The sequence below is a fragment of the Ranitomeya imitator genome, chromosome 3 (genome assembly GCF_032444005.1).
Source record: "Ranitomeya imitator isolate aRanImi1 chromosome 3, aRanImi1.pri, whole genome shotgun sequence".
In the NCBI taxonomy this organism is placed as follows: Eukaryota; Metazoa; Chordata; class Amphibia; order Anura; family Dendrobatidae; genus Ranitomeya; species Ranitomeya imitator.
Genome location: NC_091284.1, coordinates 26,683,825 through 26,709,433, shown reverse-complemented (window position 1 = coordinate 26,709,433; position 25,609 = coordinate 26,683,825). Strand labels below are relative to the sequence as shown.

Below are 25,609 nucleotides of genomic sequence, written 5' to 3'. Positions count from 1 at the left end.
TCTAGGGACAGTGTGCTTTACACCTGTGTCCACTATTCTCTTTCTTAATATTATTGTTGTTTTGATGTTTCATGCTTAGTCTGATATATTGCCCACACCTGTTACTTGCCACAGGTGAGCTTGAACGAGCGTCACATGATTGAAACAAAGTTGTTTACCCACAATTTTGGAAAGGTGCCTACAATTTTGTCCTGCCCATTTTGGATGTTCTATGGGAAATTATTGATGCAGATAAGCCAAATATATATATTTTTTGTTTTATTTAGTTTATTTTCTTTATTTTGAAATTGATAAGGGAGGTGATTTGAATTTTGGCTTTTTTTTAAATAATGCATTAATTATTTTTTTTTAATTTTTTTTAGCTCCCCTATGGGACTTGAAACTATAATTAACTTGTTTGTACCATGTCCTGCGTTTTTTTTTTTACTATTTTATACGTCTTGTAACTTTTTTTCCCCATTTTTCAGTACATTATGTGGTTAAATGAATGGCGGCGATCAAAACTACAACTTGATCCTGGGAAACAAAAAAAAGTCGTCTTACGGGTTTATGTGGATGGAAAAATAAAAAAGTGATGGCTCTTGAAATTAAGTGAATGGAAGCGCAAAAATTAAAAATGTCCTGGTCATAAATGGTTTGTGAAAAAGTAAGTACACCCTTAACCTGATCCCTGGTTGGACCTCCTTTTAACGGTATGTTTTCTATTAAATCCTTATTGTATACCGTAGTCGTCGCCCTGGCCCATCGGGGAATGCTGGGAGTTGTAGTTTCACCCTAGCTAGCGATCTACAGGTTGGGAAACTACAGATATAATGAGAGAGGGAGAAGTAGTCATCATAAAGCTTCTGCCGGCACTAACCAGACAGACCAGTCCTACCAGTCCTCCTCCAGTATAATAGCCGGGAAAACACATCTCAGACAGAAGCCGCCACTTGTAGATTTGATAACTCGAGCGTCCCTTTAACTGCTCCCGCTCCATAAGAGGGGAGGGCTGAAGGGTCCCGGGGGAAGTGAGGGGTAGAAACTAGAAATAAGATGGGCAAAAAGTAAAGTATGGCCACAAAACAGAGACAAGAAGTTGGAATCATGGAAAAAAAACTGCCACACAGTGCACAAATAACACCGCCATACACTGCCCCATTCATAGGGGTGAAGTCTTTGGGGTAATAACTGACAAAAAAAAGCTCCTTTTGCCATTCACCGACCTAATGATGCCTCCTTGAAAGAGCATAAAAGAGCTCAAAGATGCTGCCATATGGTGCAGATGTGGCCCAGTATAGCAGAAGCTGCTGGCAGGTCCCCTAAGTGGGGAGACTGTCCAGCTGCACAGGGACCCAGCCCCGTCCACACCCCGCTCTGAGCAAGGAAGGGGCCCACTTATCAATTTTTACAATGTCCTCTCTGTGTGCCCCTGGCAACAGTTTTGTCTAGCGAGTTTTTGGAAGGCCTCGTGCTGGAGGGTCCCGAAGACCCCTGTTCTATATGTGAGTGAATGATAAAACTCCCATCACATTGTATGGGGCTGTATAAATCCAGATGTGTTCAGCTCCCCCTGGTGGAGGCAGCAGGCAGCTACAACTTTATCATCTCTCTAAACTTGGTGCACCGTACCCCAGCGGCTGCAGGTTCAGGACTGGAGAATAAAATCCATTATACCTAGTTGTGCTAATATAAAGCTGATCCTCAGGAAGAGTCTCTCACAATACAGTATGCAGGTACCAAATACAGCACCGTGGGTACTATATGGGCACAATACAGCACCATGGGTACTACATGGGCACAATACAGCACCATGGTTACTATATGGGCACAATACAGCACCATGGGTACTACAGTGGGGCAAAAAAGTATTTAGTCAGTCAGCAATAGTGCAAGTTCCACCACTTAAAAAGATGAGAGGCGTCTGTAATTTACATCATAGGTAGACCTCAACTATGGGAGACAAACTGAGAAAAAAAAATCCAGAAAATCACATTGTCTGTTTTTTTAACATTTTATTTGCATATTATGGTGGAAAATAAGTATTTGGTCAGAAAAAAAATTTCATCTCAATACTTTGTAATATATCCTTTGTTGGCAATGACAGAGGTCAAACGTTTTCTGTAAGTCTTCACAAGGTTGCCACACACTGTTGTTGGTATGTTGGCCCATTCCTCCATGCAGATCTCCTCTAGAGCAGTGATGTTTTTGGCTTTTCGCTTGGCAACACGGACTTTTAACTCCCTCCAAAGGTTTTCTATAGGGTTGAGATCTGGAGACTGGCTAGGCCACTCCAGGACCTTGAAATGCTTCTTACGAAGCCACTCCTTAGTTGCCCTGGTGGTGTGCTTTGGATCATTGTCATGTTGAAAGACCCAGCCACGTTTCATCTTCAATGCCCTTGCTGATGGAAGGAGGTTTGCACTCAAAATCTCACGATACATGGCCCCATTCACTCTTTCATGTACCCGGATCAGTCGTCCTGGCCCCTTTGCAGAGAAACAGCCCCAAAGCATGATGTTTCCACCACCATGCTTTACAGTAGGCATGGTGTTTGATGGATGCAACTCAGTATTCTTTTTCCTCCAAACACGACAAGTTGTGTTTCTACCAAACAGTTCCAGTTTGGTTTCATCAGACCATAGGACATTCTCCCAAAACTCCTCTGGATCATCCAAATGCTCTCTAGCAAACTTCAGACGGGCCCGGACATGTACTGGCTTAAGCAGTGGGACACGTCTGGCACTGCAGGATCTGAGTCCATGGTGGCGTAGTGTGTTACTTATGGTAGGCCTTGTTACATTGGTCCCAGCTCTCTGCAGTTCATTCACTAGGTCCCCCCGCGTGGTTCTGGGATTTTTGCTCACCGTTCTTGTGATCATTCTGACCCCACGGGGTGGGATTTTGCGTGGAGCCCCAGATCGAGGGAGATTATCAGTGGTCTTCTATGTCTTCCATTTTCTAATTATTGCTCCCACTGTTGATTTCTTCACTCCAAGCTGGTTGGCTATTGCAGATTCAGTCTTCCCAGCCTGGTGCAGGGCTACAATTTTGTTTCTGGTGTCCTTTGACAGCTCTTTGGTCTTCACCATAGTGGAGTTTGGAGTCAGACTGTTTGAGGGTGTGCACAGGTGTCTTTTTATACTGATAACAAGTTTAAACAGGTGCCATTACTACAGGTAATGAGTGGAGGAAAGAGGAGACTCTTAAAGAAGAAGTTACAGGTCTGTGAGAGCCAGAAATCTGGATTGTTTGTTTCTGACCAAATACTTATTTTCCACCATAATATGCAAATAAAATGTTAAAAAAACAGACAATGTGATTTTCTGGATTTTTTTTTCTCAGTTTGTCTCCCATAGTTGAGGTCTACCTATGATGTAAATTACAGACGCCTCTCATCTTTTTAAGTGGTGGAACTTGCACTATTGCTGACTGACTAAATACTTTTTTGCCCCACTGTACATGGGCACAATACAGCACTGTGGGTACTATATGGGCACAATACAGCACCTTGGGTACTATATGGGCACAATACAGCACCATGGGTACTATATGGGCACAATACAGCACCATGGGTACTATATGGGCACAATACAGCACTGTGGGTACTATATGGGCACAATACAGCACTGTGGGTACTATATGGGCACAATACAGAACTATGAGTACTATATGGGCACAATACAGCACCGTGGGTACTATATGGGCGCAATACAGCATCATGGGTACTATATGGGCACAATACAGCACTGTGGATACTATATGGGCACAATACAGCACTGTGGGTACTATATGGGCACAATACAGCACCGTGGGTACTATATGGGCACAATACAGCACTATGAGTACTATATAATAATAATAATAATTTTTATTTATATAGCGCCAACATATTCCGCAGCGCTTTACAAATTATAGAGGGGACTTGTACAGACAATAGACATTACAGCATAACAGAAATCACAGTTCAAAATAGATACAAGAGGAATAAGGGTCCTGCTGCTCGCAGGCTACAAACTATGGGGAAAAGGGGAGACACGAGAGGTGGATGGTAACAATTGCTTTAGTTATTCGGACCAGCCATAGTGTAAGGCTCGGGTGTTCATGTAAAGCTGCATGAACCAGTTATCTGCCTAAGTATGTAGCAGTACAGACACAGAGGGCTAATACTGCATAAAGTGTATGAGAACATGATGCGAGGAACCTTTTTTTTTTTTTTTTATTATAAATAGGCCACACAGGGATCGTTAGGTTAATGCATTGAGGCGGTAGGCCAGTCTGAACAAATGAGTTTTTAGGGTACGCTTAAAACTGTGGGGATTGGGGATTAATCGTATTAACCTAGGTAGTGCATTCCAAAGAATCGGCGCAGCACGTGTAAAGTCTTGGAGACGGGAGTGGGAGGTTCTGATTATTGAGGATGCTAACCTGAGGTCATTAGCGGAGCGGAGGGCACGGGTAGGGTGGTAGACTGAGACCAGAGAGGAGATGTAGGGTGGTGCTGAGCCATGGAGTGCTTTGTGGATGAGGGTAGTAGTTTTGTACTGGATTCTGGAGTGGATGGGTAGCCAGTGTAATGACTGGCACAAGGTAGAGGCATCGGTGTAACGGTTGGTGAGGAATATGATCCTGGCAGCAGCATTCAGGACAGATTGGAGCGGGGAGAGTTTGGTAAGAGGGAGGCCGATTAGTAGAGAGTTACAATAGTCCAGACGAGAATGAATAAGTGAAACAGTAAGAGTTTTTGCAGAGTCGAAAGTAAGAAAAGGGCGAATTCTAGAAATGTTTTTGAGATGCAGATAAGAAGAGCGAGCCAGTGATCGGATGTAGGGGGTGAATGAAAGGTCAGAATCAAGGATGACCCCAAGGCAGCGGGCATGTTGCTTTGGAGTAATGGTGGAACCGCACACGGAGATGGCAATGTCAGGCAAAGGTAGGTTAGTAGAGGGAGAGAACACGAGGAGTTCAGTTTTTGACAGGTTTAGTTTCAGCACCATGGGTACTATCCATGGGTACTATATGGGCACAATACAGCTCCATGGGTACTATATGGGCACAATACAACACTATGAGTACTATATGGGCACAATACAGCACTATGGGTACTATATGGGCACAATACCGCACCGTGGGTACTATATGGGCACAATACAGCACTATGAGTACTATATGGGCATAATACAGCACCATGGGTACTATCCATGGGTACTATATGGGCACAATACAGCTCCATGGGTACTATATGGGCACAATACAGCACTGTGGGTACTATATGGGCACAATACAGCACTATGAGTACTATATGGGCACAATACAGCACCATGGGTACTATATGGGCGCAATACAGCATCATGGGTACTATATGGGCACAATACAGCAGTATGAGTACTATATGGGCACAATACAGCACTGTGGGTACCATATGGGCACAATACACCACTGTAGGTACTATATGGGCGCAATACAGCATCATGAGTACTGTATGGGTACAATATGGCACTATGAGTACTATATGGGCACAATGCAGCATCATGAGTACTGTATGGGTACAATATGGCACTATGAGTACTATATGGGCACAATACGGCACCATGGGTACTATATGGGCACAATACAGCACCATGGGTACTATATGGGCACAATACAGCACTATGAGTACTATATGGGCACAATACAGCACCATGAGTACTTTATGGGCACAATACAGCACCATGGGTACTATATGGGCACAATACAGCACCATGGGGACTATATGGGCACAATACAGCACCATGGGTACTATATGGGCACAATACAGCACTATGAGTACTATATGGGCACAATACAGCACCATGGGTACTATATGGGCACAATACAGCACCATGGGTACTATATGGGCACAATACAGCACTGTGGGTACTATATGGGCACAATACAGCACCATGGGTACTATATGGGCACAATACAGCACTGTGGGTACTATATGGGCACAATACAGCACCATGGGCACTATATGGGCACAATACAGCACCATCGGTACTATATGGGCACAATACAGCACCATGGGTACTATATGGGCACAATACAGCACTATGAGTACTATATGGGCACAATACAGCACCATGAGTACTTTATGGGCACAATACAGCACCATGGGGACTATATGGGCACAATACAGCACCATGGGTACTATATGGGCACAATACAGCACCGTGGGTACTATATGGGCACAATACAGCACCATGGGGACTATATGGGCACAATACAGCTCCATGGGTACTATATGGGCACAATACAGCACTATGAGTACTATATGGGCACAATACAGCACCATGGGTACTATATGGGCACAATACAGCACCATGGGTACTATATGGGCACAATACAGCACTATGAGTACTATATGGGCACAATACAGCACCATGGGTACTATCCATGGGTACTATATGGGCACAATACAGCACCATGGGTACTATATGGGCACAATACAGCACTATGAGTACTATATGGGCACAATACAGCACCATGGGTACTATATCGGGACAATACAGCACTATGAGTACTATATGGGCACAATACAGCACTATGGGTACTATATGGGCATAATACAGCACCGTGGGTACTATATGGGCACAATACAGCACTATGAGTACTATATGGGCACAATACAGCACCATGGGTACTATCCATGGGTACTATATGGGCACAATACAGCTCCATGGGTACTATATGGGCACAATACAACACTATGAGTACTATATGGGCACAATACAGCACTATGGGTACTATATGGGCACAATACCGCACCGTGGGTACTATATGGGCACAATACAGCACTATGAGTACTATATGGGCATAATACAGCACCATGGGTACTATCCATGGGTACTATATGGGCACAATACAGCTCCATGGGTACTATATGGGCACAATACAGCACTATGAGTACTATATGGGCACAATACAGCACCATGGGTACTATATGGGCACAATACCGCACCGTGGGTACTATGTGGGCAAAATACAGCACAATGGGTACTATATGGGCACAATACAGCACGATGGGTACTATATGGACACAATACAACACTATGAGTACTATATGGGCACAATACGGCACCATGGGTACTATATCGGCACAATACAGCACCATGGGCACTATATGGGTACAATACAGCACCATGGGCACTATATGGGCACAATACAGCACCATCGGTACTATATGGGCACAATACAGCACCATTATTATTATTATTATTATTATACATTTTTATAGCGCCATTTATTCCATGGCGCTTTACATGTGAATACGGGGCAAATATAGACAAATACATTAAACATGAGCAGATAACAAGGCACACGAGTACATAAGGAGGGAGGACCCTGCCCGCGAGGGCTCACAGTCACCATGTGCACTATATGGGTACAACACAGCGCCATGGGTACTATATGGGCACAATACAGCACCATGGGTACTATATGGACACAATGCAGCATCATGAGTACTGTATGGGTACAATATGGCACTATGAGTACTATATGGGCACAATACGGCACCATGGGTACTATATGGGCACAATACAGCACCATGAGTACTTTATGGGCACAATACAGCACCATGGGTACTATATGGGCACAATACATCACCATGGGGACTATATGGGCACAATACAGCACCATGGGTACTATATGGGCACAATATAGCACTATGAGTACTATATGGGCACAATATAGCACTATGAGTACTATATGGGCACAATACAGCACCATGGGTACTATATGGGCACAATATAGCACTATGAGTACTATATGGGCACAATATAGCACTATGAGTACTATATGGGCACAATACAGCACCATGAGTACTATATGGGCACAATACAGCACCATGAGTACTATATGGGCACAATACAGCACCATGGGTACTATATGGGCACAATACAGCACCGTGGGTACTATATGGGCACAATACAGCACCATGGGTACTATATGGGCACAATACAGCACCATGGGTACTATATGGGCACAATACAGCACCATGGGGACTATATGGGCACAATACAGCACCATGGGTACTATATGGACACAATACAGCACCATGGGTACTATATGGGCACAATGCAGCATCATGGGTACTATATGGGCACAATGCAGCATCATGGGTACTGTATGGGTACAATACAGCACTATGGGTACTATATGGGCAAAATACAGCACTATGAGTACTATATTGGCACAATACAGCATCATGGGTACTATATGGTTTATGTGGAAATATTATGGCTGTTTAGCTGTAGGTGGACATTATATGACTCTCTCATGGTAAACTAGACCCTGCTGGATGCGCTGTGTATCTGGTAGTATATGACATGTAGGTTTCTTGGGCGAGTCTGGTATGTAGCTGTAGTCTGAGTTCACCTTTCACTACAACTTCATAGTTTTAATCAATATAAAAAGATGAGTCACTTTACAAACACATCACTAATATTTCACCTCTCCTGATTTGCAATATGGATTTGATACTTCAGAGCAGCATTCACACTTCTGCAGATAAGGCCTCATTCACATGTCCATTTTTCATATTCACGTTCTATCCACATTTGTCCTGAACAGACCACGCACATGTAACACTCCAGGGTCCTGGTTGTTACAGTGGCATTGCTTTCCTCACGGGGAGAGTGATGTTATGCTTGGAAGCAAGGGAAGATCTTCTTTATCAGGTAACCACAAGCACACAACGTGTTCACACTCCAGGCCAGTATGGGGAGCTCTGATCCAGTTTATGGGTGGCTCCCCTATATATATATTCTGGTCTGGAGGGAAAGTTAGTTCCTGTTAGAGAGACAGAGGAGAAGGAAGCTGAGGGGCCGTGCAGCTACGAGAAAGTGCTGCAGCTCCTGGAGAGAGAGGATACAGAGAGAAGAACACATTATTGTGAGCGTGCAGGAGAGCAGCGCACATGAGAGAAAGAACTGGGGAGAATAGCTGCGACTGAGCTACCTCCTTGCAGAGCGCAGACACCGGTAGACGGAAGACCGAGGTTGTGTCAGGCTCCACGAGGCACAGCAGAAACCGGTAGGACAGCTGGACTACACGTCACCTGTCCGCCCTAACACCTGAAGACTCAGTGGCGCATAGAGCTTGGGTCGTGGTAGAGACCCTGTAAAAAGGCTCGTGCTACCTGTCATACAGGTTAGCGTCCTACCCTTTTTGCTTTTTTCGGCGGTTTTCCGCTATAAAATTGCTTATTTAAAGTGACCCATCATTTTAATGCATTCCGCATTTTTTGTGCACATGCTGCGTTTTTTTCCGCATCGGAAACTCATTCCGGAAAAAAACGCAGCATGCTCATTCTTTATGTGGAATCGCGGCGATTCCGCAAACATAGGAATGCATTGATCTGCTTACTTTCCGCATGGGGCTATGCTCACCATGCGGAAAGTAAGCGGATCATGTGCGGTTGGTTCCCAGGGTGGAGGAGAGGAGACTCTGCTCCAGGGACTGGGCACCATATCCTATGTAAAAAAAAAAATAATTAAAATAAAAAATTGTGGTATTCTCACCTTCCGGCGTCCCCCGCAGCCTTCCCGCTCCTCGCGATGCTCCCGTTCCCAGTGATGCCTTGCGATAATGACCTGTGATGACATAGCGGTCTCGCGTGATGCTACGTCATCTGGGGTCATTGCTGGGAGGCATTACTGGGAACGGGAGCATCGCGAGGAGCGGGAAGGCTGCGGGGGACGCCGGAAGGTGAGAATATCACGATTTTTTTTTTTTTTAATTATTTTTAACATTGTATCTTTTTACTATTGATGCTGCATAGGCCGCATCAATAGTAAAAAGTTGGTCACACTTGTCAAGCGCTATGTTTGGCAAGTGTGACTAATCTGTCAATCAGTTTTCCAAGCCATGCTACAAGAACATCTAAACAAGACTGATGGTCAGAGAAAAGAGGGAGACACAAAAGCGCAAATAGGGTCTTATCAAACGTTACACAAAGTTGCCCACCAAGAGAACTACTCACCTGGTGAGATTGAAGGAAGGACATCTATTAATGGCGGCTGCTGCAGATCCACAGGTCAGTGCAGGACCTGACTGAAACACACACTTAGGTAGGAGAAAATAGGATCATCCCCGCGCTGCCGCAAAAAGAATTCCAAAAATTGTAGAGGTTTCAACGTGGTTTATTCTGCGCGTTTCAGGGTTCAGGTGACCCCTTCATCAGGACATACCAAAAATATTGTACAACATTTGTGGTAAGTCCTGATGAAGGGGTCACCTGAACCCTGAAACGCGTAGAACAAACCACGTTGAAACCTCTACAATTTTTGGAATTCTTCTTGCGGCAGAGCGGGGATGACACTTTTTTCTCCTACATAAGTGTGACTGATGGAAATAAGTCCTGTGGACCCATGAGGTTAATATACACTGCTCAAAAAAATAAAGGGAACACTCAAATAACACATCCTAGATCTGAATGAATGAAATATTCTCACTGAATACTTTGTTCTGCACAAAGTTGAATGTGCTGACAACAAAGTCACACAAAAATCATCAATGGAAATCAAATTTATTAATCAATGGAGGTCTGGAGTTGGAATGATACTCAAAATCAAAGTGGTAAATCAAATTACAGACAGATCCAACTTCAGTGGAAATGCCTCAAGACAAGGAAATGATGCTCAGTATTGTGTATGGCCTCCACGTGCCGGTATGACCTCCCTACAACGCCTGGGCATGCTCCTGATTAGGCCGCGGATGGTCTCCTGAGGTATCTCCTCCCAGACCTGGACTAAAGCATCTGCCAACTCCTGGACAGTCTGTGGTGCAACGTGACGTTGGTGGATGGAGCGAGACATGATGTCCCAGATGTGTTCAATCGGATTCAGGTCTGGGGAACCGGTGGGCCAATCCATAGCTTCAATGCCTTCATCTTGCAGGAACTGCTGACACACTCCAGCCACATGAGGTCTGGCATTGTCCTGCATTAGGAGGAACCCAGGGCCAAACGCACGAGCACATGGTCTCACAAGGGGTCCGAGGATCTCATCTCGGTACATAATGGCAGTCAGGCTACCTCTGGCGAGCAGATGGAGGGCTGTGCAGCCCTCCAAAGAAATGCCACCCACACCATTACTAACCCACTGCCAAACCGGTCATACTGAAGGATGTTGCAGGCAGCAGATCGCTCTCCACGGTGTCTCCAGACTCTGTCACGTCTGTCATGTGCTCAGTGTGAACCTGCTTTCATCTGTGAAGAGCACAGGGCACCAGTGGCGAATTTGCCAATCCTGGTGTTCTGTGGCAAATGCCAAGCGTCCTGCACACTCAGACCATCCTCATGGAGTCAGTTTCTAACGGTTTGTGCAGACACATGCACATTTGTGGCCGGCTGGAGGTCATTTTGCAGGGCTCTGGCAGTACTCCTCCTGTTCCTCCTTGCACAAAGGCTGAGGTAACGGTCCTGCAGCTGGGTTGTTGCCCTCCTACGGCCCCCTCCACGTCTCCTGGTAGTGCCTCCAGCCTCTGGACACTACGCTGACAGACACAGCAAACCTTGCCACATCTCGCATTGATGTGCCATCCTGGATGAGCTGCATTACCTGAGCCACTTTGTGTGGGTTGTAGAGTCCGTATCATGCTATCACGAATGTGAAAGCACAACCAACATTCAAAAGTGACCAAAACATCAGCCAGAAAGCATTGGTACTGAGATGTGGTCTGTGGTCTCTACCTGCAGAAACGCTCCTTTATTGAGGGAGTCTTGATAATTGCCAATAATTTCCATCTGTTGTCTATTCCATTTGCACAACAGCATGTGAAATTGATTGTCAATCAGTGTTGCTTCCTAAGTGGACAGTTTGATTTCACAGAAGTTTGATTTACTTGGAGTTAGAGTCTGTTGTTTAAGTGTTTATTTTTTGAGCAGTGAAGAACTCTTTGGCCACAATGATCAAAGGTATGAGTGGAGAAAAAAGGGCACAGAACTTCTTGACAATCATTAAATATGGGGTGGAGAAATCATGCTTTAGGGTTGTGTTGCAGCCAATGGCACAGGGAACTGTGAGTAGAGGGAAGAATGAATTCAATCATGCAGATATAACACCATCTCTAAAAAGCTGAAGTTGAAAAGAGGAAGAGGATGGCTTCCACAAATGGATAATGATCCTAAACTCACAGCAAAATCCACAATAGACGACCTCAAAAGGAGCAAGCTGAAGGATTTACAATGGCCCTCACAGTCCCGTGATCTGAACATCATTGGAAATCTGTGACTAGACCTCAAAGTAGCAGAAGAAGCAAGACGACCCAGGAATCTGACAGAACTGGAGGAATTATCCAAGGAAGAATGGAGGACAATCCCTCACACAAGAATTGAAAAACTCTTGTCTGGCTACAAAAAGTGTTTACAAGCTGTGATACTTGCAAAAAGGAGTGATACTAGGTAGTAATGATGCAGGGTAACCAAACTTTTACATGCCACCGAAATACAGGCTACAGCTCAGGATCAGTACATGATAAGTATTGTAATGTATGTACACAGTGACTGCACCAGCAGAATAGTGAGTGCAGCTCTGGAATTATAATACAGGATGTAACTCAGGATCAGTAATGTAATGTATGTACACAGTGACTGCACCAGCAGAATAGTGAGTGCAGCTCTGGGGTATAATACAGGAGGTAACTCAGGATCAGTAATGTAATGTATGTACACAGTGACTGCACCAGCAGAATAGTGAGTGCAGCTCTGGGGTATAATACAGGATGTAACTCAGGATCAGTAATGTAATGTATGTACACAGTGACTGCACCAGCAGAATAGTGAGTGCAGCTCTGGGGTATAATACAGGATGTAACTCAGGATCAGTAATGTAATGTATGTACACAGTGACTGCACCAGCAGAATAGTGAGTGCAGCGCTGGAGTATAATACAGGATGTAACTCAGGATCAGTAATGTAATGTATGCACACAGTGACTGTACCAGCAGAATAGTGAGTGCAGCTCTGGGGTATAATACAGGATGTAACTCAGGATCAGTAATGTAATGTATGCACACAGTGACTGTACCAGCAGAATAGTGAGTGCAGCTCTGGGGTATAATACAGGATGTAACTCAGGATCAGTAATGTAATGTATGTACACAGTGACTGCACCAGCAGAATAGTGAGTGCAGCTCTGGGGTATAATACAGGATGTAACTCAGGATCAGTAATGTAATGTATGTACACAGTGACTGCACCAGCAGAATAGTGAGTGCAGCTCTGGAGTATAATACAGGAGGTAACTACAGGATCAGTAATGTAATGTATGTACACAGTGACTGCACCAGCAGAATAGTGAGTGGAGCTCTGGAGTATAATACAGGATGTAACTCAGGATCAGTAATGTAATGTATGTACACAGTGACTGCACCAGCAGAATAGTGAGTGCAGCTCTGGAGTATAATCATGCTTTAGGATTGTGTTGCAGCCAATGGCATGGGACATTTAATGAGTAGAGGGAAGAACAGATTCAATGATGCAGACATAATACCATCTCTAAAAATCATTTTTCAAGCTGGTGTTATAAAATATTCTAATTTACTGAGATAATGACTTTTGGGTTTTCATTGTCTGTAAGCCATAATCATCAACATTAACAGAAATAAACACGTGAAATAGATCACTCTGTGTGTAATGACTCTATAGAATATAGGAGTTTCCCTTTTTGTATTGAAGAACTGAAATAAATTCACTTTTTGATGATATTCTAATTTAGTGAGAAGCTCCTGTAGATCCCACGGTGTTTGTGGGGTTGGGATAATTCATGAAATGTGTTACAATTTGTACAATCCCTTGCTGCGTTTAATGAATCTATAGACAGAGATAAGGGACAGTGATGGGGACGTCGGACTCTTGCAGTTGTGGATACATTTTTCCAGCACATTTTGAAGAAAAATAAATATATTACTTAGAGAACTTTCTCAGATTTTTTTTTTGCCTTTGAAGTAATGAGGATTTGATAATTTTCTCGCATCTGTGAATGAGGTTAATGACATCGTCAGGCTCGTCTCGTTACCGTCTACGCTTCCCCAGATAACACTTTTACAACAAGTCTCCAATTTCCAATCACGTTTATTCCAGACTATTGTGAACGGCTCCATTATAAAGCCCTCGAGGAAGCGAAAAATCGTAATGGTGCAGATCTGTTGAGGAGAAAGGAAGCCAAGAATAATGGAGGTCAAATGTCACGAAAAACTGACGTGTTAAAAAGGGATTCGGTTGTAAATGAGACAGCGGGAGGAAAACCCTCGTTCCCTTGAGACGTAGCAAAGATCTGAACGACAACCCAGTGAAAAGCAGGTTCAGAACCCGAACACTAATTGGGCTTAACCCCTTCACCCTTGAGCTTGTTTTCCCCTTTCTAACCAGGCCAATTTTTTCCAATTCTGACCACTGTCCTGTTGTAATAACTTTTAAACGCTTCAACATTTCCCAGTGATTCTTAGATCTTTTTTTGTGACATATTGTACTTAATGTTAGTGGTAAATTTACGTGGATATGATTTGCATTTATTTACAAACATTTGGCAAAAAAAAAAAAAATTGAAAATTTTGACATTTTCAAACTTTGAAATCTTACGCCCTTAACCCCTTCACAATGTTTGACCACGATCACCACCGGGAGCTCAGCTTAAGTCACTGCCAGGAATGGTGCCCGCACCACCCCCTGGCCATTTAACACCCTAAATCGCAGCATTTAGAAGACCGGTAGAAGGAGGGGGCTCCTTCTACCTTCAATCGGCGCCCCCGTGATGTCATCATTGCGAGGGCCCAATCATTGCCACGGAAAGGTTGTAATGATGACATCCGGGTCAGCTAGCTACGGCAAACCTGTTAGACCATTGTGAGAGCATGATCTAAGAGGCGTCTGTCAGTGTAGCACTGGCAGGTATAACGCATTGCAGTGCATTATACCAGCGATCAAAGTAATAGAAGTTAAAGTTTCATAAAGGGACTAAGTAAAAAAAAGTATATAAAAAAAGTTGTGAAGATATTTAAAAAAAAAAAATCACAAAAATAAAGGCACAAAAATGAAAAAAATATTATACCAATAAATATATATATATATATGTATAAAACTAAAAAAGTACACATATTTGGCATCAATTAAAACACTGGTTTCTTTTTGGAATTAGTGCATACTGCTATATATGTATATAATTGATACAATGTGATTTTATGGATTTTATTTTTGATATTCTATCAATGTTAAAATTAACCGACCCTTAAAATTATAGACTGATCATGTCTTTGTCAGTGGGCAAACTTACAAAATCAGCAAGGGATCAAATATTTATTTCCCCCTCTGTAATTTATTATGCAATTTCTCCTGTGTACGCCAATACACTATATGTGGTCAAAAACGACTTTTTAGGCACAGTGCAAAGCTGTTATGGTTTCTGGATTTCATGTCATATTGGCAGAACCCCTGTGCCAGAACAGCAGAACCCCCCCCCATAAGTGACCCCATTTTGCAAACTACACCCCTCAATGAATTCATCTAGGGGTGCAGTGATCATATTGACACTATGAGTGTGTCACAGAACCTTATACCATTGGACAGTAAAGAAAAAATAACTACATTACCGCAAAAAAATTATTTTAGCCCCAGATTTTAAATTTTCCCATAGGTAAAAACGGCACCAAAATTTGTCCCACAATTTCTGCTGAACGCGGCAATACCCCATATGTGGCTGTACAGTACTGCTTAGGCCGGCGTCACACTATCAGTATTTGGTCAGTATTTTACATCAGTATTTCTCAGCCAAAACCAGGAGTGGGTGATAAATGCAGAAGTGGTGCAGATGTTTCTATTATACTGTTCCTGGTTTTGGCTACAAATACTGATGTCAAATACTGACCACATACTGCTGGTGTGACGGCAGCCTTAGCCATACGGCGAGACTCAGGAGGGACGGAGGGCTACTTGTCTGCTGGAGCGCAGATTTTCCTAGAATAGTTGCAGACTCCATATAGAGCCCCTAATTTCCAGAATAGCAGAATCCCCCCTCAAGTGACCCCATTTTGAAAATTCCATCCCTCTGGAAATTTAGATACAGGTGTATTGACGATTTTGTCTCCATGAGAAACAAACAGCAATAGATGCTGCTTAGTGAAAATTGCAAATCTGCCTTTGTAGTGCCCAGTACGTTGTAGTGCCCAGTACGTTGTAGTGCCCAGTATGTTGTAGTGCCCAGTACGATGTAGTGCCCAGTACGTTGTAGTGCCCAGTACGATGTAGTGCCCAGTACGATGTAGTGCCCAGTACGATGTAGTGCCCAGTACGTTGTAGTGCCCAGTACGATGTAGTGCCCAGTACGTTGTAGTGCCCAGTACGTTGTAGTGCCCAGTACGATGTAGTGCCCAGTATGTTGTAGTGCCCAGTACGATGTAGTGCCCAGTACGTTGTAGTGCCCAGTACGTTGTAGTGCCCAGTACGTTGTAGTGCCCAGTACGTTGTAGTGCCCAGTACGTTGTAGTGCCCAGTACGATGTAGTGCCCAGTACGTTGTAGTGCCCAGTACGATGTAGTGCCCAGTACGTTGTAGTGCCCAGTACGTTGTAGTGCCCAGTACGTTGTAGTGCCCAGTACGTTGTAGTGCCCAGTACGTTGTAGTGCCCAGTACGATGTAGTGCCCAGTACGTTGTAGTGCCCAGTACGATGTAGTGCCCAGTACGTTGTAGTGCCCAGTACGATGTAGTGCCCAGTACGTTGTAGTGAACAGTACGTTGTAGTGACCAGTACGTTGTAGTGCCCAGTACGTTGTAGTGCCCAGTACGATGTAGGGCCCAGTACGTTGTAGTGCCCAGTACGATGTAGTGCCCAGTACGATGTAGTGCCCAGTACGTTGTAGTGCCCAGTAAGATGTAGTGGTCAGTACGTTGTAGTGGCCAGTATGTTGTAGTGCCCAGTACGTTGTAGTGCCCAGTACGATGTAGTGCCCAGTATGATGTAGTGGTCAGTACGTTGTAGTGACCAGTACGTTGTAGTGCCCAGTACGATATAGTGCCCAGTACGATGTAGTGAACAGTACGTTGTAGTGAACAATACGTTGTAGTGCCCAGTACGTTGTAGTGACCAGTACGATGTAGTGCCCAGTACGTTGTAGTGCCCAGTACGTTGTAGTGCCCAGTACGTTGTAGTGCCCAGTATGTTGTAGTGCCTAGTACGTTGTAGTGCCCAGTACGTTGTAGTGCCCAGTATGTTGTAGTGCCTAGTACGTTGTAGTGCCCAGTACGATGTAGTGCCCAGTACGTTGTAGTGCCCAGTACGTTGTAGTACCCAGTACGTTGTAGTGACCAGTACGTTGTAGTGACCAGTACGATGTAGTGCCCAGTACGATGTAGTGCCCAGTACGTTGTAGTGCCTAGTACGTTGTAGTGCCTAGTACGTTGTAGTGCCCAGTACGTTGTAGTGCCCAGTACGTTGTAGTGCCCAGTACGTTGTAGTGCCCAGTACGTTGTAGTGCCCGTGCATTGTGCCAGTATGTGCTTCAAGATACACGCACCGCATAAATTAAGAGGGTTCTCATCTCTACAGTTATAACAAACACGTGGGTGCCAAGTGCCAGTTAGGAACACTGGAGGGAAGAAGGATGGGGGAGGGCATTTGGATTTGGGAGCGCAGAATTAAATGGATTTCTTTTGAGGGGAGCGCCGGGTCTGTGACTGAGTACATTTACAGCAGTTTGCGGTAATGCACCTCCTCACGAAGTGCGGTACATGTACAGCAGATGTCATGTAGGGAGTAAAAAAAAGACCCTGAAAGGAAATCTGACAGCAGGTATTTACTAAGTAAACTGAGAGCAGTATGATTTAGGGACCGAGAGCCTGATTCCAGCTGTTATTCTGGATTATCTCAATGAGAATAACTGTTTAACTCCATATCAGCATGGGTTTATGAGAAATCGCTCCTGTCAAACCAATCTAATCAGTTTTTATGAAGAGGTAAGCTATAGACTGGACCACGGAGAGTCATTGGACGTGGTATATCTCGATTTTTCCAAAGCGTTTGATACCGTGCCGCACAAGAGGTTGGTACACAAAATGAGAATGCTTGGTCTGGGGGAAAATGTGTGTAAATGGGTTAGTAACTGGCTTAGTGATAGAAAGCAGAGGGTGGTTATAAATGGTATAGTCTCTAACTGGGTCGCTGTGACCAGTGGGGTACCGCAGGGGTCAGTATTGGGACCTGTTCTCTTCAACATATTCATTAATGATCTGGTAGAAGGTTTACACAGTAAAATATCGATATTTGCAGATGATACAAAACTATGTAAAGCAGTTAATACAAGAGAAGATAGCATTCTGCTACAGATGGATCTGGATAAGTTGGAAACTTGGGCTGAAAGGTGGCAGATGAGGTTTAACAATGATAAATGTAAGGTTATACACATGGGAAGAGGGAATCAATATCACCATTACACACTGAATGGGAAACCACTGGGTAAATCTGACAGGGAGAAGGACTTGGGGATCCTAGTTAATGATAAACTTACCTGGAGCAGCCAGTGCCAGGCAGCAGCTGCCAAGGCAAACAGGATCATGGGGTGCATTAAAAGAGGTCTGGATACACATGATGAGAGCATTATACTGCCTCTGTACAAATCCCTAGTTAGACCGCACATGGAGTACTGTGTCCAGTTTTGGGCACCGGTGCTCAGGAAGGATATAATGGAACTAGAGAGAGTACAAAGGAGGGCAACAAAATTAATAAAGGGGATGGGAGAACTACAATACCCAGATAGATTAGCGAAATTAGGATTATTTAGTCTAGAAAAAAGACGACTGAGGGGCGATCTAATAACCATGTATAAGTATATAAGGGGACAATACAAATATCTCGCTGAGGATCTGTTTATATCAAGGAAGGTGACGGGCACAAGGGGGCATTCTTTGCGTCTGGAGGATAGAAGGTTTTTCCACCAACATAGAAGAAGATTCTTTACTGTTAGGGCAGTGAGAATCTGGAATTGCTTGCCTGAGGAGGTGGTGATGGCGAACTCAGTCGAGGGGTTCAAGAGAGACCTGGATGTCTTCCTGGAGCAGAACAATATTGTATCATACAATTATTAGGTTCTGTAGAAGGACGTAGATCTGGGGATTTATTATGATGGAATATAGGCTGAACTGGATGGACAAATGTCTTTTTTCGGCCTTACTAACTATGTTACTATGTATATGTAACTTGTTGACCGGCTTGCTGTCATTTTCATGCACTTTCTTCTCTTCTGTAGATCTAGCAGAGCTCAGAATGATGAGCCCTGTATGACCCTACACACACCATTGATTGGCAGCTTTCTATGTACACTGTAGCGGTGGGTGCATGATTCCAAAGATCTGGTAGACTAGGTGGCATGAAGCAGCTTATCCTGCAGTGATAATCTTCTGCTGATAAAACAATGATTGTATTGAAAGAGCACAACACTGTCCAGTAATTGACACATCACTGGAATCAGGCTGTCAGCCCCTGTATCATATTGTACTTAGATCACATTGGAAAACCTGCTGAAAGATTCCTTTTAAATGTGGCTAATGGAAATATTACAAATTCCACTTCAAGATAAGTTATCACCTATCCAGTGGATAGATCAATGGAGAACAGGATCTCTAGTGACACCTGCTGAAAGTACCAATCCTAAATCTCAATATTTTGAAGGAACCTGTCAGCTGATTCATGCTGCCCAAACCTCGGCAGCATGAATCAGGCACTGGTGGCGTAATTTCGGTCATGTATATTTTACTCTGAAATGCGTCTCCGAGGTCTAACACGAAGCAGGTCCTCCGAGGCCGAACTGATAGTTCCCATCCTATACACACATGTACGGAAAGACTTGTCACTCAAGTAGCTGCTGGAGACCAGTCATCCTAGATAGCGGGGAAACCTCAGTGATCTACAGCCATAAATTGGAGGTTGTAACATACTCACCATGGTGCTGCAGTGTCGGTCACTGCTGTCAGATGCTGCCTCGTCACTGGTGGTGACAGCTCTGACTGTGGTGATGATGATTGAAAAGGCTATCTATATCAGTGATGGTCCCTCTGACAAATTGAGCGTTTGATGGCCAGCATCTGATCACAGTGCAATATATAAACCCATGTCCCCTGTCCCTGGTGCGCCACTGAAAGCTTGATAAATAATGCTCTGACGCTGGTTGTTTCTGTCAACTCCTGTCACAGGTTTACTGAGACAGAGGGGCCAGAAGATCGCAGTGTCTGATTTCATGTATTCTTGCACTGATTAGAAGAACTTTACTATCATATTAAACAGTTTAGGTTTCTGCCAACAGTGCAAGGGTTAATCTGTTCAGTTGAAGCTCCTGGAGCTTCCCTGCTTTGATACTCTCAGCTGTTTAGTGTTGGCCACTCGCCTCTCCTGTATATACTCACCTTTGGCAATCAGGGATTGCCATTGTTAGTTTCATACTGCCTGGTTCTGCAATTGGAGGTGTCAGTTGTTTGAGGAGCAATTTGGAGTGTTGTTCAGAAGGCTGTTGCTTGGTGATTTGTCTGTGTGCATATCCTCATCCATTTGGTTTTTCCTTCCTTTACTTCCCGGTGTTCTACTCTGTTGTTTGTGAGTGCATATTTGTATGATTGGTATTTTCATTTATCTCTGTACGTCTTCCCTTGTTAGTCTGGTGTGTGCATTCTTATACACTACAATTCCCACTGTCACTCTGTGGGGGAGGGGACAGATAAGGGCTAATTTAGGAGCTCAGCAAGGCTCGTGGCTCTGGCGTCTTCACCATCAGAAGTAATCTGGGGTGCAGGGATAGCTAGGTCGCCCTTAGCTTTAGTGACAGGGAAGGAGCCCCTGCCCTTGGGATATCCTGCAACAGTGCAATGACAACTTCTCTATTTAACCCAGGTACGCTCTTTGCTCTTTAGACTGCCCGAACTGGGTCTCTGCCTGTTGTAATTGCCTAACGTCTTGAACTTAGACAAAATATGACCCAGCTTCACTTCACTACATTTTTGGCTCTTTGCTATGACCTTCCCCAATAGAGCTTTAAGAAAAAAAAATTATATTGAGATTTTTTAATAAAACACATATCAAGTACAGTCATGCACCATATGATTTCTCTTATGTACAGTATAAAGAATATGATCAGACCACTTAACACACAAAAAAAGTACAAAGAAAAGGAAAACATTCTTACTCAATACATATATACAGTATATATATATATATATATTTAAATTTTAATTTCAGACAGTAGAATTTTAGAATACAGCCCATTCAATCCAAACTTGTTGAATATGACTATAGCGGTAATGGTCCTCTGTAACGTTAACTGGGAAAAACGCAGCAGGTCCTATAATAAAGCACTACAACCTGATACATTTCTTATAGCTTGAGCATTAAATCTTTTTTTCTCCCGAGTGATCTTTCTGATGTGCAAGAAAAGCTGATTTCTGGCTAAAACATTTTTCGCATTGTGAACATGAATATGGTTTCTCCCCTGTGTGAATTCGTGTGTGTTCCACAAGAGATGTTTTCTTGGTAAAGCGCTTCCCACATACTGTACATGAAAATGGCTTCTCCCCTGTGTGAATTCTTAGATGATCTGCAAGATTTGATTTATGGTTAAAACATTTCCCACATTCTGAACATTTAAACGGCTTCTCTCCCGTGTGAGTTCTTATGTGTTCCACAAGACTCGATTTATAGATGTAAGATTTCCCACATTCTGGGCATGAATATGGCTTCTCCCCTGCATGACTTCTCAGATGATGGTTAAAACCTGATTTGTAAGTAAAACATTTCCCACATTCTGAGCACGAGTATGGTTTTTCCCCTGTGTGAGTCCTCAGATGTAGAACATAAGCAGATTTATGCGTAAAGCATTTCCTACATTCTGTGCATGAGTACGGCTTCTCCCCCGTGTGAATTCTTTCATGTTTATCAAGATGATTTTTAAGCTTAAATAATTTTCCGCATTCCAGGCATGCAAATGGCTTCTCTCCTGTGTGAGTTTTTAGATGATCTAGAAGATTAGATTTATGGGTAAAACTTTTCCCACATTCTGAACATGCAAATGGCTTCTCCCCTGTGTGAATTTTTACATGATCTACAAGATGTGATTTATTGGTAAAACATTTCCCACATTCTGAGCACGTAAATGGCTTCTCCCCTGTGTGAATTCTTAAATGTTTAACAAGATCGGATTTTAGTGTAAAACATTTCCCACATTCTAAGCATGAATTTGGTTTATCTCCTGGGTGAACGCTCAGATGTTCTACAAATTTCGATTTCTGGCTAAAACACTCTCCACAAACTGAACATACATATGGTTCCTCCTCTTTGTGAATTGTCAGATGATCTATAAGACTTATTTTCTGGCTAAAATATATCTTACATTTCAGGCATGAAAATGATTTTTCATCAATGTCAATTTTCTCGTGAGAATTTTCTTCACTTTGAGAACTTGCAAAAGCTTTATGTACAGTTGTTTCTGTGCCAATTTGTGATTGATCATTGTCTTTTTTAGGATAGGGAGATGAAATAAGTTGTCCATCGAGGCCTATGAAGTGCTCTTCTACTGGGAAAAGAAAATGATAGTTTGAAACGAAAAATTATTGCAGTAAATTTTGCGGATTGAGCAGGACAGGTATTAAAAACAGTCAAAATAACAAGACTACAACATTCAAATAAAACAGTGCATCTATAACATGCAGTGAAGTATATAAAAAAGATCTACCCAAACTATTTATAATATTTACAAATTGGTACATTCACCAATTAACCACTTGGTGTGTCAGCCACCTCTGGCCTTTATGACGTTCCAGGAGCCATACATTTTTTTTTTTTGCTTTAGCGACTTTTTTTCGGGGGGACAAGTTGTATCAGCGCCATCATTTTGAATTATACATAACTTTATAAAAGTTTGTCAGTAACTTTAGATGGGAAGGAATAGGAATATAAACAATACAGCAAGATACTGTTTTTTGTGTTAAATTTTACGATATTCACCGTGCTGCACAAATAAAGTGTTTCCTTTACATGGCGAGAGCAAATATATATATATAGTTTTATTACTTTTGTGGAATGACATTTTTCCTTTTAGTTTTCATTTTTTTTATGTTTATTTATTTTTATTTAATTTCTTTGTTTTTTTTCTTTGAAACCATTTGAACTGGGAGCAAAGCATTTCACAATTTTCTTCACTGGGGCTATATGAGGACTTCTTTTTTTATTTGTGGTTTAGTTTGTATAGTGCCATTGTGTGATACATGTGACCTTTTGATCACTTTTTATGAACTTATTGAGAGACGAAAAAACAAACAAAACAGCAATTCAATGTTTTGGATTTTTGAAGTTTTTTAAACTCAAAATTGTCATGTTGTTATTATAATTTTTTTATGTTTTGCTACTTTTGCACAAACCCCTCCACCCCCCCATTACCAAAGATTAATGCTATGCACCCTAGACACTGCTAAACTGACCCCCAATAACCTTGGTAACTAGTATGCGAAGCTCAGACCAATAATTTTAGAGACTAGACTGATATATACCCTCTAAAGACCAGTACATGGACCCCAATGCACATGTGACATGAACAACAAAAGCCCATGAAGAAATTTTTTTTACGGAATACTTCTACAATTTATAAGGACATAAGATTTACGGAAGGTTCTTACCATTCTCAGATGTCGGTTTTTCGAGTTCATTCGATGTTTCACCAGAACTTTCCTGAAAGGACAAGAGAAAATAAGAAAAAAAGCCTAGTCATGAGATACTCAAAGGTCAAAATACCTTCATTACTTTTAATCTTTCCTCGCCATGGAGGTCTCAAATCAACTTTGTTGCTTTTTTTTGTCATTTTTCCAATCCCAGTGGCCAAAATGGAATTGCATATTCTGGATAAGGCAGCACAAATATTTCGTAAAGCAGTAGGATTACATCCAATAAATATGAAGATGATAGTCGGCTGGCTTTAGAAGCAGCTGATTGGCATTGTGCAGTTGTCTAGCCTGTGATTGATGCTGCAAATCTTTACTTTCATCCAGACTGAATCGTGGTGGCCAGGTGCATGTTGAAACAGGTGAAGGTTTAACCAAATCATTTAGGAAAACAGAATACAGAAACCGTATGTAGCCTCTGCCTTCGACAATCAACAACTATAAAATTATACAGTTTACTAAAATATTTAGAATTGAGAGTCCTCAGTGGTTGATACCTATTAATGGCTAACTGAAGAGATGGTAACAAATTGCAGCTTTCGAGACTACGCAGGTCTCTTCATCAGGCAAAGACTAATACAAAATCTGAAGAATCACATATTTATACACAACATAGAGAAATAATGTCATAGATAAGACAGGTGACGTGAAGCAGAACTATCATTATGGGAGAGGGATGAACATAAATATTGGAACAGTTCATAGATAAGGAGTGTGAAAGTTTTATTGTCCTCTGATTGATTCAGACCCCAATCAGAGGACAATAAAAATTTCACACTCCTTATCTATGAACTGTTCCAATATTTATGTTCATCCCTCTCCCATAATGATAGTTCTGCTTCACGTCACTTGTCTTATCTATTGCATTATTTCTCTGCTGTGTTGTGTATAAATATGTGACTCCTCAGATTTTGTATGTCTATGCCTGATGAAGGGACCTGAGTAGTCTCGAAAGCTGCGACTTATTTCCACCTTTTCAGTTGGCCATGAAAAGGTATCAACCACCGAGGACTCTCAATTCTAAATATTTTTCTATCTACTGGCTAACACAGTACAAAGATAAATATCTTTCCTGTACAGTTTACTAGAAAGCTTCATTACAGCAATAATCTGAAGAAATCTCAGCTTCATCTACCTGATGATCCAGCGGGACAGTTGGCGTTTTTCCTGGACAGTCCCGTTTTTGTAGAGGACTAGGACTTCTCTCTGGTGGATTTCTTATACTGGATTTATCTATTGGAAATAAACACAACGACAGAATACATTTTGGGAAACTAACTGAGCAAAATATGTCAAATATCTCGCTCAAATGTTTTAAACAAATAATCATGTCGCGCTCGAAGGCCCACCGATTTTGCACACCAGCCTCTGTAAGATGCGTAAAATTCCTGCAGAAGCCGCGACTTTTAATGGGTTTTAATGCATCCTTCAGCTGGAGTACGTCCCTATCATAATTTATGCTGTATTGTGTTGTAAATTATGATGAATTTGTTGGCTGTGCTTATCCACACCTACTCACCCGACATGCCTTGCGCACTTTTCAAAAAGTTGGTGGAGCTGACCAGGACGGTTTTAAAAAAGCCTAAATTTTAAATTTTTCAACATTTCAGTTTTACACAGTGAGAAAACTTAATTTATTGTGGGCTTTAGACTTTTTTTTTACCCAAAATCCAGTTTTGACAAGGGTTTAGTTGGTGGATAAGAGGAGTTGTAAAATGTGCCATGTTTTTATTTAAGCCATGCGGCAGCCAAGAAGCTGCATAAGACAATGAAAAACATCTAATACGTCTAGGAAGAGGCGCCAAATTCATATTCTAGAGGTATCTTCATTTTTGCGTTTTCGTTTTTTTGCTCCCCTTCTTCCCAGAGCCATAACTTTTTATTTTTTGGTCACTATGGCCATGTCAGGGCTTGTTTTTTGT

General features: G+C 42.6%; 1 protein-coding gene across 3 annotated transcripts in view; it reads right to left on the bottom strand.

The window, feature by feature from the left end:
• Positions 1-21,026: 21,026 nt before the first annotated feature.
• Positions 21,027-25,609, bottom strand: part of LOC138672538 (gastrula zinc finger protein XlCGF57.1-like) — a 28,420-nt gene continuing 23,837 nt past the window's right edge. For 2 of the 3 annotated variants that reach the window (XM_069760607.1, XM_069760604.1), the window contains 3 exons: positions 24,823-24,920; positions 23,646-23,697; positions 21,027-22,546 (listed from right to left, as the gene is read on the bottom strand). In XM_069760607.1, the coding sequence (XP_069616708.1) occupies positions 21,366-22,546; positions 23,646-23,697; positions 24,823-24,920 (1,331 nt within the window). In that variant the 3' untranslated portion in view covers positions 21,027-21,365. The remainder of the gene's footprint in view (positions 22,547-23,645; positions 23,698-24,822; positions 24,921-25,609) is intronic. The other variant, XM_069760605.1, reaches the window with a different exon arrangement.